The sequence below is a fragment of the Thamnophis sirtalis genome, unplaced genomic scaffold (assembly GCF_051295495.1).
Source record: "Thamnophis sirtalis isolate CommonGarterSnake01/CBP01778 unplaced genomic scaffold, rThaSir2_p1.2 scaffold_3, whole genome shotgun sequence".
Lineage (NCBI taxonomy): Eukaryota > Metazoa > Chordata > Lepidosauria > Squamata > Natricidae > Thamnophis > Thamnophis sirtalis.
Window position 1 is genome coordinate 72024992 of NW_028261383.1, and position 12399 is coordinate 72037390.

The following is a 12399-nucleotide window of genomic DNA, read 5'->3' on the forward strand; positions in this document are numbered from 1 at the left end:
TAGTCATTGTCTCTCAGCCCTAGGAAGAAGGCAAGGGCAAATCATTTCTGAAAATCTTGCCAAGAAAACTGCAAGGACTACTCCAGGCCATTGTCAGGAGTCAACACTGCTCAAAGATATCAAAATAATACACTATCTGAAATTTTGCTGTCCAAGAGGCTGGGCTTCAGAGAGGCTGGGCTTCAGAGATAGAGAACCTTGGATACTTTATTCCAGCAACTGTTGAAAAAGTATCCTTATATATTAAAGTTGGAGGTCTGACATCAGGAGACACAAGTAAGGAACAGATCAAAGAGTATTCCCTGGCATTGAACGGAAGAAGCTATGAATAATCAATACCCTAATTCTCAATGCTACTGACTCATATCCACAGATTGGCCAGGAATGGAGGAAATGAGAACTAAACCTGATGACTCTACTTTGGTGATGGTATCCAAGATAGGACAGAGAGGGCAAAATCCAACAAGTGTTCCAACCAGGGTTGATTTTACTGAGGCTCCAATCCCACCCATATATTATGTTTTAGTTCTTTCAAAAAGCATTACATATACATGTAAAATAATATTTTATTTTATACCAATATATGCAAATTCTTCTGCAGTAAGAATTTGGATTCAAAAGGTGGATTGTATTACATAGAATTCAAAGACACGCTTTGTACTTAACTGCTGACCTCAAATTACTTTTAAATGCAAAGGAACTACTTATGCAATTCTGATTCTATTCAAGCACCAATTGCTCTTACTATTTTTTCAAGTCTTCTTCCAAGTCTGTGCCTATTGTATGTTGTAAAATTCTTGGCCAAACTATAATTCAGGGAGACTGTTTGATTAAAGGTAGGGGTAATATGAGGAGTGATGCACCTATCTTCCCAACACCAAATGATTACGCTTGCTACGATCCCTTGGCTCTCCCTACAGTGGACATCAGTAAACATTTCAGGCAACAGGTGCAGTATCCCAAGCAATAAAAATACTATAATAACACACACATATAGTATATTTAAAAAATATTTGAAAAAAATAGAAAGAAAATAAAAACAACACAAAATTCGATAAGAAAGAGAAGAAAAATCTTTTGAGATAAGGCATTTACAAGATTTTAAATATATTCTCTTTCTCTTTATGTGAGGGAGGGAGGGAGGAAGTAAATGTGCATATGTGTGTGTGTGTACACACGCATGCCTATGAGACTGTTCATTAATATTATCTGCCTTTGCCTATGTTTTACTTTTCCATTAAGTCTTGTCTTCCTTATGCATCTATCAAAATGTATTTGTCACCTTAGGCTATAATAACCCTGTTTGCCTCTGACTGGAAATACTGCTTTTATCTGCTTTCCCTTCAGTGTCCCCAGATACACATTTAATTTCTATAAGCATAGAATCTTACAAAACAGTATTTGAATTCACAGACGCTGAAGAAGGGGGGTTCCTTTTGAGCATCCTCTGACACTTGCAGTATGTTCAGTCTACAGAGCTTCATAATTTCTGCTGTGTAGGAAACTGATGTAATGTTATGGCAGTACCTTGGAGGTACTGACCACCAGTAACAGAGGTGGGTTCCTTCCGGTCCTGTCAGGTACACCAGAAGAGGTAGTGAAAATCTGGCGTACCGGACCGGACTGGTAGTAATGGTGGCTTGGCCACACCCCCAAATCTCCGTCAGAAGCTTTTTTTTTTTTTAAGCTCTTTTTCCCTGCCGGTTTAGGCAAGGAAAAAGAGGTTTAAAAACTAAAAGAGAGAGTGGGGGGAGAGGGAGGAAAGAAGGGAAGGGACAAAGAAAAAAAGAAAAAGAAAAAAGGAATCTCACTTTTTAACCGGGATACAGCAAAGTAGAAAAAAATGCTATTGCTTTAAATCGGAACTGAACATGCCTGGCTGTGGAATTCTGGGAGTTGAAGTCCTCAAGTCTTAATGCTGCAAACTTTAAATTGCAACCTGATTTAATTTGAAAAACTGCTCAAAAGGAAGTTTGCAAAGTGACATTCAGTTTGTTTCTGGGTCAACTGAACAGCAAACTGGATAAAAGGTAGGATTCTTATATGGTTCTATGTTTTTGAAGTTTTGGGGTTTGTGCAATATGGGAAAGAAAGAAAGAAAGAAAGAAAGAAAGAAAGAAAGAAAGAAAGAAAGAAAGAAAGAAAGAAAGAAAGACAACACAACAATTTAGAAGGCGAATCAGAGGTCATCTAGTCCAATCTTCTGCTGCAGCAGGAAACCTTACACTGTCTGGATTATTTTGGTGCCTCTAACAGAGAGGAAAATTGCCAGAAAGAAGGAGTTTACTAGGACAAGGCTGCCATTCAGAAGAAGGCAGAGATAGTCCTTGACAATTGAGCTCAAAATTTTGGTTGCTAAGCAAGAGAGTTGTTAAATGAGCTTCACCACATTTTACTCAATCTCCTGGTGAGTGACATCAAGTTGGCCATGCCCACCCAGTCACATGACCACTAAGCCATGCCCACAAAATAGGCCCCGCCACAGAATAGATAGTAAAAAAAAATGAAACCCACCCCTGACCACTACCTGTGCTCCACCAGTAACTAACTTCTCATTTGTAATTAAATAATTGGGTGGTCTGTGTGGGGAAACTGATGACACTAATGGTCCTTTATATGCTCTGGGGCAAATCAGAAAGCTTTATCATAGCTCTGAAATCCAGAAAGACCAAATAAATAAAAATGTATAGAAAATGATATCTGAAATATACTGAATAGTTTTCCAATACAGATATAAGCTTCCTTATCAACATCAGTGCATTATATAAACTTACTATTCTATTTAGTATTTAGCATTTAGTATTTAGTTTTGCATTTTTCTCGTTAAATGACCAATTCGGTTATTGCAAATTACATGATTATACGAGCAAAGATGCTGAGGCATGCCAACAAACAACAGTGCTCAATCTTCTAGTTTCCTAGTATCATGTTTGGCTCAGAGATTACAAAGGAAAATATGTAGGAAAGAATACTGACCTTTCAACACATTCTTACACCACTTGATGTATTAGTTCTCACTCAAGAAAACAGTTAAACTAAGCCATTAAAATTTGAATTCCATAACCTTAAAAAAGAATGGTAAAATGCTATTGCAGAAATGCTCTTAAATATCATACTTCCATTATTCTAGCTTGACAAAAGAACCCACATCCACATCCATGAGGAAAGGCACAGAATATCATTAAAGTCCCTCACTTCAAACGTTCTGGGGTTCAATGCAGTTTGTGGGACTGCTGCGATATCTGAGCAGTAGCAGTCGCAGCATCAAAGGCAGACACTCAGTGAAGAGGGAGAATCAAGGTGACCCTTCTACTAATTTTCCCCTTCAGCACAGTTAAGAACTGAATGGAAATCCAGCTCAACTCCCACTCAGCTGGGCTCAAAGGAAGGTCAGTAAACTGCTGGCCTTCTTTATTGGATATATTCCACAGAAATAGCTATATCATTGTGGAGGCACTACTTCTCCAATTTGCACAGTGACCAGAAACCAACTATTCTTCATTATCATGAGCTGCATAAAAATAATCCAGGTTTCAGACTTCAGCAGTCAACAGGTTTCTGAACTTGAACAAGAAATTCATAGTGCAACATCGACGTAAAAGTAACGCCCATTGAATGTTGTGGGAAACATTCCTGCATATACTGTATATTGGATTACAGGTAAGAAAATGGGCAGGTATCTAATAATTTCCTTTCTTCCATAATAAAAACACAGGGGTCACATTAAGCAGATGATTTCAAGTAGAATATCTGCACCCCTCAACCAGTTAAAAACTGAGATAGAAGGAGGACATGATTTATACTTATCATCATCATTCGCACCACTTCATTTTTCTATTAACCATTGGATATCATGCCAAGAGAAATTCATACTGCAAAGATACGGTATACGATTTTGTTTGAAAATCTTAATTATTTCAGGATACACATCAGGGATAGTCAACCTTTTTATACCTACCACCCATTTTTGTATCTCTGTTAGTAGTAAAATTTTCTAACTGCCCACCGGTTCCACAGTAATAGTGATTTATAAAGTAGGGAAGTAACTTTATTTTATAAAATTTATAAAGCAGAGTTACAGCAAACTCCTACCGCCCACCATGAAAGCTAGAACACCCACTCGTGGGCGGTAGGGACCAGGTTGACTATCACTGATCTACATAATCAACTGTTTCAGGATGGTCTGTCATATTTACAATTAAAATAGCATGACTTCAACAATGTATTGGGATAAATTATATCCTTCTACGTTTATTAATATATATGACTCAGCGGTGGGTTTCTCGCCCCGTTCCAACCGGTTCGGTTGGAACGGGGCCGGTGGCGTCCTCATGCACGCGCGTGGTGCACGCATGCGTACTAGCGTCTGTGCGATGCTCCAGCTGCTCCTGGAGGATCGCGCAGGCGCTGTATGCGTCCTGCGCATGCGTGGAAGCGCAGAACTCATCAAAACCGGGTAAGGAGTTTGGGCAGGCGGGTGGGTCCTTTGCCGTTCCCGGAAGTTACTTACTTCCAGGTTCGCAGGGACTGCCGCGAACCGGTTGAAACCCACCCCTGATCTGACTTTAATATGTTGATAGTACAATCAATTGATTAAGTTGATCAACATTTATCTTTCAAAGATACATGATGTGATTCCCACCCTACCTCATCCCAAAGTTAATACTTATGCTTTTGTTTCAGAAGTTGATGTTTATGTTGATCCAAAAGTCTTTGCATTAATACCCATGGGGACAGTCATTAATATATAATGCGGTCTTTAACTGATATATGAAGATTCAGTAGAACAAGGAAACACATGTTTTTTGCACATAATGACTAAGGCTTACTGGGCCATCTGCAGATGGGTGGGAGGACTCACATTATTAAAATAACTACTGCAATTCTTTTTTCAAAATTTTATTGACATTAATTCAGGCACCAATATGGGAACTGAAAAATGCTGGACTAATGTTTTATTTGCAAGGGAAAAAAAGCTGGACTGAAATGCATTATGTTGTAAATTACAATTTGAAATTGATGTTAACAAGAAAATAACATATATTTCTCAGCCTACAGGACTTCTGAAATTTTTCACTAAGTAACACTGGATTTCTAACTGAAATATCCATGTGTACAGAGTGCCGTTCAATGGCACTTTAATGGCTGCTAAATGGATACAGTATAAATAAGTTGCCTCTGATCTACCCATTACAACATATTTGCTATCTGTTATGGCTATGTGCACTTCAAAAATGTTTCAGAAGAAGTGCTTCAGATCTCACATAAGCACTAGCCTAATTCCTCTCTGCCTTTTGTAAAGGAGGTTCTTTTTCATTCTTCCATAGGAACCTGCAAAAATATGTAAATTAAGTTTAATGAACCTACCCATTAAAACAGCATCACTTTTTTCATGTACTTCTAATTAAGAACAGAAAAGCTGTGCTCAATATCTGAACATTTATTATGAATCATATTTCAAAGCATGTTTTACATTGTTTTAAATGTAAAATGCTATGTACTCCAAGCCAGATTAAAAAAAAGAGTATAAAATTAAGGTTTATCCTTTCCAGTCTCAAAGAAGCTTTTTCAAGAGGCAACTGGACTTTCTTTGTTTTTCCTTGAATTCATTTTGTTTCTTATCCAAGAAGCTTCCCCAGTTCTGACTGAATGGTGGGTAATGGGAAGATTTATATTCCTTGCCATCATCTAGTCTGTAACATTCTTTCTGAAAGTGGCCACTTTCAGATTTATCTGTGCCCTTAGGGTCACCTGAGTAGTGCAAATGGGTATGAAATCTTTTGGAATTGATGAAAGGACTCCATTATAAACAGATTATAGTGCTGCTTACAATGCAGTAAACAGATTTACAATGCTGTTTATAACACAATAAACAGGTTGACTATACTGTTTACAACACAATTTCAGCAATTCCAAAAAGATTTCACACCTATTTACACTATTCAGATGATCCAGAGGGCCCAGGTAAATCTCCAAATGGCCTGAACAATTTTCAGACAGAATGCTAACAACCAGATGAGTGCAAAAAAATAAAAATCTTGTTGGGGATGGAGGGCGGGGAAATATCTTAAATAAATGCCTACCTGCAATAAATAGACAGACTTTCAGACAGATACAAGGAAGAGAGGCATACAGAATATCAGAAGCGTTGAATATGACAGTGGAATAGAATGACAGATGGTCAGTGACTGATCAAATGCACATCTGAATGCAGTGTGCATTTATGAGGTTCTACATGCTTTCATATTTTAATGTGCCAATCTTGTGGCTGTCCTCGTTTTGGTGAAACATTTCATTTTCCCACCTATGGCTTCATCCAGTGTTAACTGTTCTTTTTGTCGCATAATAATCCCATTCAGACAATTCACTTTATAAATTTCACAGAGTGTGGAGGAGATCTTTTTCATGTATATAAATCAAGCTAGCTATTTTAGCTAGATATATCTGCAAAAGTATTTTATTTTACTTTTTTACACTTTTAAATGTACGCTTTTAAAAGATTGATCCTATAGATTGTTTAAAATGTCATTCCACAAGCATCTACTAAGAAGGAAACCCAATCAAATTCATTTATTCCTATGTAAGTGGTTTATTCCCATAGGATATTCATTTAATAAAGTAGGATTGATTTCTTATGCAGGGATGCATAAGATTGCATTATTATATTTGCAAGCACAGTTCTTTCAGATTAAGCACAAAATATTTAGCCTTCAATCTTGGATCTATTCAGCCCAACTGAATGCAATAGAAGTTACTTCTCAGTAAATATATTAGCTTACTAAGCATAACTACTTTATTTATTTTTTCCCATTTTTAGACATTTTTTGTTAATTTCAACTTGGAATAGGCAAAGTGGAAATATTACTTATAAAATGCTTGAGTTTCAATGGAAAACAATACAAACATTTTTAGTGCAATGTATTTTTCCCATTATAAGCATTCTGAAAATATGTTGTCAAAATCAAACCAAATATTCATGAGGAAATGCTTTAAAATATTTTGAGTGGAATAATTTATTAATGAGTGTGGAAAAAGCACTAAAGTTCTAAAGTGCTAAGTGTTATTTTTCCACATTTCCCAGAACATGAACTGTCACACTTTTAAAATATTTTCTACAGTAATAGGAAACAGACATCATGCTCCATCATGAGAGCAAAACTGTTCAGGTTGATGGAACCCAACCAAAATGTTTTCATAACTAATATTCAAAGCATTCTTACTTTATAATTTGAGTCTTAAAAATAGGAGACCAGTAGATTTGCAAATCCAGGGTCCTGCAAAATATGGGACTGTTGCTGTTAACAAATTACGTGACTCCTTTTTCTTTAATTTCAGATTCAATGATAAAACTTCCCTAAACTTAATAGTAACTGCTACATTTTAGTAATAAAATATAAATCTAGTCACCATGTCCATTATTATATATGATGTGGAAATGGAGGAAGATCCTGAAGAAAATATGTTCTCAGTATCAGCTGAAGCATTCATTGCCAGTGTTAAAATAATGAGGCCAAAATGTTTACTCAAAATCCCACTGAAATTGATTTCTAAATGAATCTTGCAAGTATAATGCTGTATTTATTTAAGTTTTACTTATTTCGCCACTCTTGCATTTTTCTTCCTGGTCCTTGAATATATAACTTGGCATGGGGTTATCTTAATATGCCCATTTTAATACATGATTGCCTTATTAATGTAGCTTTCCTTTCCAAAATATATTTTGTACTACTATAAACAATTTATATATGTGATAATGGATTATATATAATAATCATATATGTATGTATTTATATGTATATGTGTGTGTATAGATAGATAGATAGATAGATAGATAGATAGATAGATAGATAGATAGATAGATAGATAGATAGATAGATAGATAGATAGATAGATTGATTTAGATTTAGATTTAGATATAGATATAGATATAGATATGATATAGATATAGATATAGAAATAGATATAAAACCATGATCGTACATACAACAATCTATCAATTAGTAAAACCTTTTCAGTAAAGTACACAATGCTGTCTATCAATCTAAAAGGAACACTACAAATGATTATTTACAGATGTGCTTAATTCTCTTACACGTCTTAACCTTTTTCTTTTAGAAAGTCCCAGTAGGAGCTTAGTAGCCAAAATATTAACATCTGACAAATTTATGTATTCATTTTTTATTTATTTATCAAATTTACTGGCATTAAATTAAAATGCATTTAAAATGCATTGGTAGAGATGTGGTGTTATTCTAGTAATAAGCACAAGTTCCTCTTGTAACCTGGCTTACAAAAACAATGCCACAAATGTTGAGTTACCTTTTCATGGTTAAAACACATTACAGAACTTGCCAAGCACAACAGAGGCCAGGATGACCTGCTCAGGAAACAATGCTACATTTACCTCAAAGAAACTTGAAAAGATCCTGATCCTTTCCTTTCTAAACAGCACCATAGTTCTGTCACATGCAAACACAAGGTAGATATCACATGCAAACACCAGGTCCTGGTTTTGTTCTGTTACGTACACGTATATCACAGAAGTGAGTACACACCCTCATATTTTGTAAATATTCAAGTATATCTTTCCATGTGACAACACTGAAGTAATGACACTTGGCTACAATGTAAAGTAGTGAGAATACAGCTTGTATAACAGTGTAAATATGCTGTCCCTTCAAAATAACGCAACACAATGTAATGTTGTGTTATTTTGAGGGTACAGAACATTTACACTATTATACAAGCTGTATACTCACTACTTTATATTGTAGCCAAGTGTCATTACTTCAGTGTTGTCACATCGAAAGATATACTTAAATATTTACAAAATGTGAGGGGTGTACTCACTTCTGTGATGTACTGTTATCTAGGAGGGATGTCCTTAAATCAGAAGGGAGTTGCATAGCTTTGTGGCATTTCACAAAACCTTTACTGATTCAGGGCATGATTTAAGAATTACACTGAAGAATAGCCAATTAGAAGTTACAGACATGTACCCAAGTAGCATAAAAGCAGAAATAGAGAGACGCACAGATGTTGCTTTTGAAATTTGAACTCTGTAGGCAGGAATCTGGGGGAAAGACTTGTAAGGGATACTCACAAAGAACGAATAAGTCTCAAGAGAGGACCAAGTATGTGTGATTTAACAGGGCCAATCCTTTTAGGAAAGAGAAAAAGTGGGTCAAAATAGCTTGATAACAGAACCAATTATTGAAAGAGGCAATGGTAGTGTATTTCTGCACTAATCAAAGGGTTGGATCAACATCTAAATCAGTGGTAGGTTTCAAATTTTTTTAGAACCTATTCTGTGGGTGTGGTCTATTTTGTGGGCATGGCTTGGCAGTCATGTGACTGGGCAGATATGGCCAACTTGACATCACTCATGCACACTCAGTCACATGCCCACCACCCCCAAGCCATGTAGCAAAAAACTTTTGGAACTCCTATGAAAGGGGGAGAGGGGGGAAACCTCCCAAAAATAGACAACCGGAGGATTAAGGGCCGAAATTAGGGAGATCGGAGAAGGTAACACAGAGAGGAATCCAGTAGAAAGCTATCACACATTGGGGAAAGAACTTTGGGAGATCAGTGGAGGCAAGACAGAGGGGAATCCAGTAGAAAGCTATCACACGCTGGGGAAAGAACTTTGGGAGATCGGAGGAGGCAAGACAGAGGGAATCCAGGAGAAAACTCCTGAGCTTGCCTCTGCTGTCTGGTGGATTGTGCCGCTGAACCTCTCCAGTGGGCGGGGGTGAGCATGGAGCGCAGGGCCGGGGCAGGCATTCCGGAAGTTACTTCCGGGTCCATTTCACCATCTGGTTCTCCTGATCTGGTGCGAACCGGCAGAAACCCACCACTGATCTAATTGGTACCTTTATGATTCTGTAATGTGCAATGGAAGCCTGAAAGTCATGTTAAGTTCTTTTGATTTTTAAAAATTGAGATAATTTTTCATTTTGTGACAAACTGCATTTGTCAGTCATCACTATAGTTCCTGAGATTCCTGATGAAGAATCTTTTTCTTTCATGTTTGCCATAAGTTTGAATTTAAAGAAATATTGTATACAGTAAGTAGTAATAAATAGTTTCTCCGTTTGAAAAAAATAGACATCACATAGTAAAGCCCAGGTAAAAGGTGACATATATCTTATGCATTTGCTAGAACGTATCTGTTCCTGCTTTAAATTAGTGGTGTCAAACTCAAGGCCCACAGGACGGATCGGGTCTGCAGGGTGCTTAGATCTGGCCCGCGGGGCCAGCCTGGAAATATTAAAGGACCAGCCTGCGGTGCCTCTGCTAGCAAAAATAGGACGTGGGAGAGCACATGCGCCCTACTCAGCCCATTTTGACCAGCAGGGTGCTGCAGGAGGCGTCTATCCCACCTGCCATCTGCCCATCTTCCCCACCTGGCCAGCCCACAGAGGACAACTACTATACTGATCTGGCCCTCAAAGAAATCTAATTTGACACGTGCGCGCGCGCGCACACACACACACACACACACACACTGCTCTAGATAAAGAAACATTTGCTCAATTGCATCTATTTTCATTCTAAGATAGGGAAATGTGTGTTTGCATTAACACATTCCATTCATTGATAATTACTGGCAAAATCTCTAAAGTACAAAACCTTATAAAAAGGGAGACAAGGAACAGTTCTTTGTGGGCACACATCCATTTCAAAACTTTGGATTGAATAAATATATATTCTTTGATCTCCACTGATCATCCCTGATCATCCCACTGATGCATCCCACGGGCTGGATGCATCATGTACAAGACATGGCCACCCCAACTCCGGAAAAGCAAAAAAATGTCATAATACGTCACGTGATGTCACATGACACGATCAAATTTGACACCTGTGTTATAGATCCAAAATCCCTGTCAATATCAATGGTTACTTAGCGTGTGACTTGGAATCTGCTAGCAGTCAGGCAGATTGGTGACAATTCTGCATCAATGCTCTGTAAGTTTCACTCATAATGTGTAAGCAGTTTTTATCTATTGCTGCATATTGATACCTACAACAGCTGCTTCAAAAAAAAGAACTTGGTAGACAAAAATCAAGTTATATGATATTTTTTTCTTTTATTCCTGAGCTAACTGATAAGTCACTACCAGCCACAATACACATCATCGGTTGCATCTCTTGATGTTCGGATCAGAGGTGGCAACATTATGTTCAAATCTATATTTTCCCCATGCAATGTGAAATTAAGGGATACAAAATTGAGGAACTATTTTAGCTACATATACTAATCTAAGTCATATCAAATTAAACCTCTAAGAAATAGGGAGAAAATTGGATATTAAAAACAGAGAACCTGCTGCTATGGAACCAAGGAAATAATATTTATTAGATAAATAATGAAGAAACAAGTTTTACCTTCATTTCCTTCTCCAGGTGGATGATAAAATGAGAGTCCAAGAGATATAATGGCTGCGATTTCCAAAATGATGAGAGTCACATCCTGTAATGCTTCCCAGACTAACTGTATGAAAGTTTTTGGCTTCTTTGGAGGTATAAAGTTTTTCCCAAAAATTAGCCTTCTTTTATCTAGGTCAGCAGTAGTGCCAGGTAATCCTACAGATCAAGGAAACATTAATAGTGAGTGACAAGTCTGTTAATATTTTTTTGACTACAGTTTAAAATACAACCATTTTTGCTTTTATCATGTATAGCTCATTAGATTTCCAATTTTATATATATTTTTTTTTGGCAAACTCATTCTCAGCTAATGTATCACAGAGACTTCTGTGGATTTGCAAACGCAATTTGAGAAAGACATTTCTTCTCTAGCTTTTCCGTTAGGCAAAGAGAATCGTAAAGAAGCACAGTCAAACAATCTAACTTGTGTTTATACAATATGTCAAAAAGTGGAAGCAAAACAAGAGATTAATTTAGCAAATAAATTTACAAAATTTCAACTATATTAGAGAAGTGATAGATAAAAATATGTTCAGGATTTCCTGTATACGGTTTTATAGCTAAGAAAAGTATTATAGGTTGCATTTATTGATAATACTGCAACTACTGCAACGTGCTCTACATGGGGCAGCCCTTGAAGAGCATTCGGAGACTTCAGCTTGTCCAGAATGCAGCCGCGCGAGTGATTGTGGGTGCACCTCGGTACACCCACGTTACACCTATCCTCCACGAGCTGCACTGGCTGCCTATTGGTCTTCGGATACGCTTCAAGGCGCTAGTCGTCACTTATAAAGCCCTTCATGGTATTGGACCTGGGTACTTGAGAGACCGCCTGCTGCCAATTACCTCCAATAGACTGATTAGATCCCACAGATTAGGCCTCCTCCGAATTCCATCCACTGGCCAATGCCGATTGGCGACCACCTGGAGGAGGGCCTTCTCTGTGGCTGCTCCGGCCCTCTG

General features: G+C 37.4%; 1 protein-coding gene across 11 annotated transcripts in view; it reads right to left on the reverse strand.

Moving 5' to 3' along the window:
• Positions 1 to 12399, reverse strand: part of ATP2B2 (ATPase plasma membrane Ca2+ transporting 2) — a 134372-nt gene that overhangs the window by 84122 nt on the left and 37851 nt on the right. For all 11 annotated transcript variants that reach the window (XR_015695906.1, XM_087709128.1, XM_087709120.1 and 8 more), the window contains exon 2: positions 11395 to 11592. Coding sequence is in view for 10 of the 11 variants with exons in the window: in XM_087709128.1 (XP_087565254.1) it covers positions 11395 to 11592 (198 nt within the window). In the remaining variant the exon portion in view is untranslated. The remainder of the gene's footprint in view (positions 1 to 11394; positions 11593 to 12399) is intronic.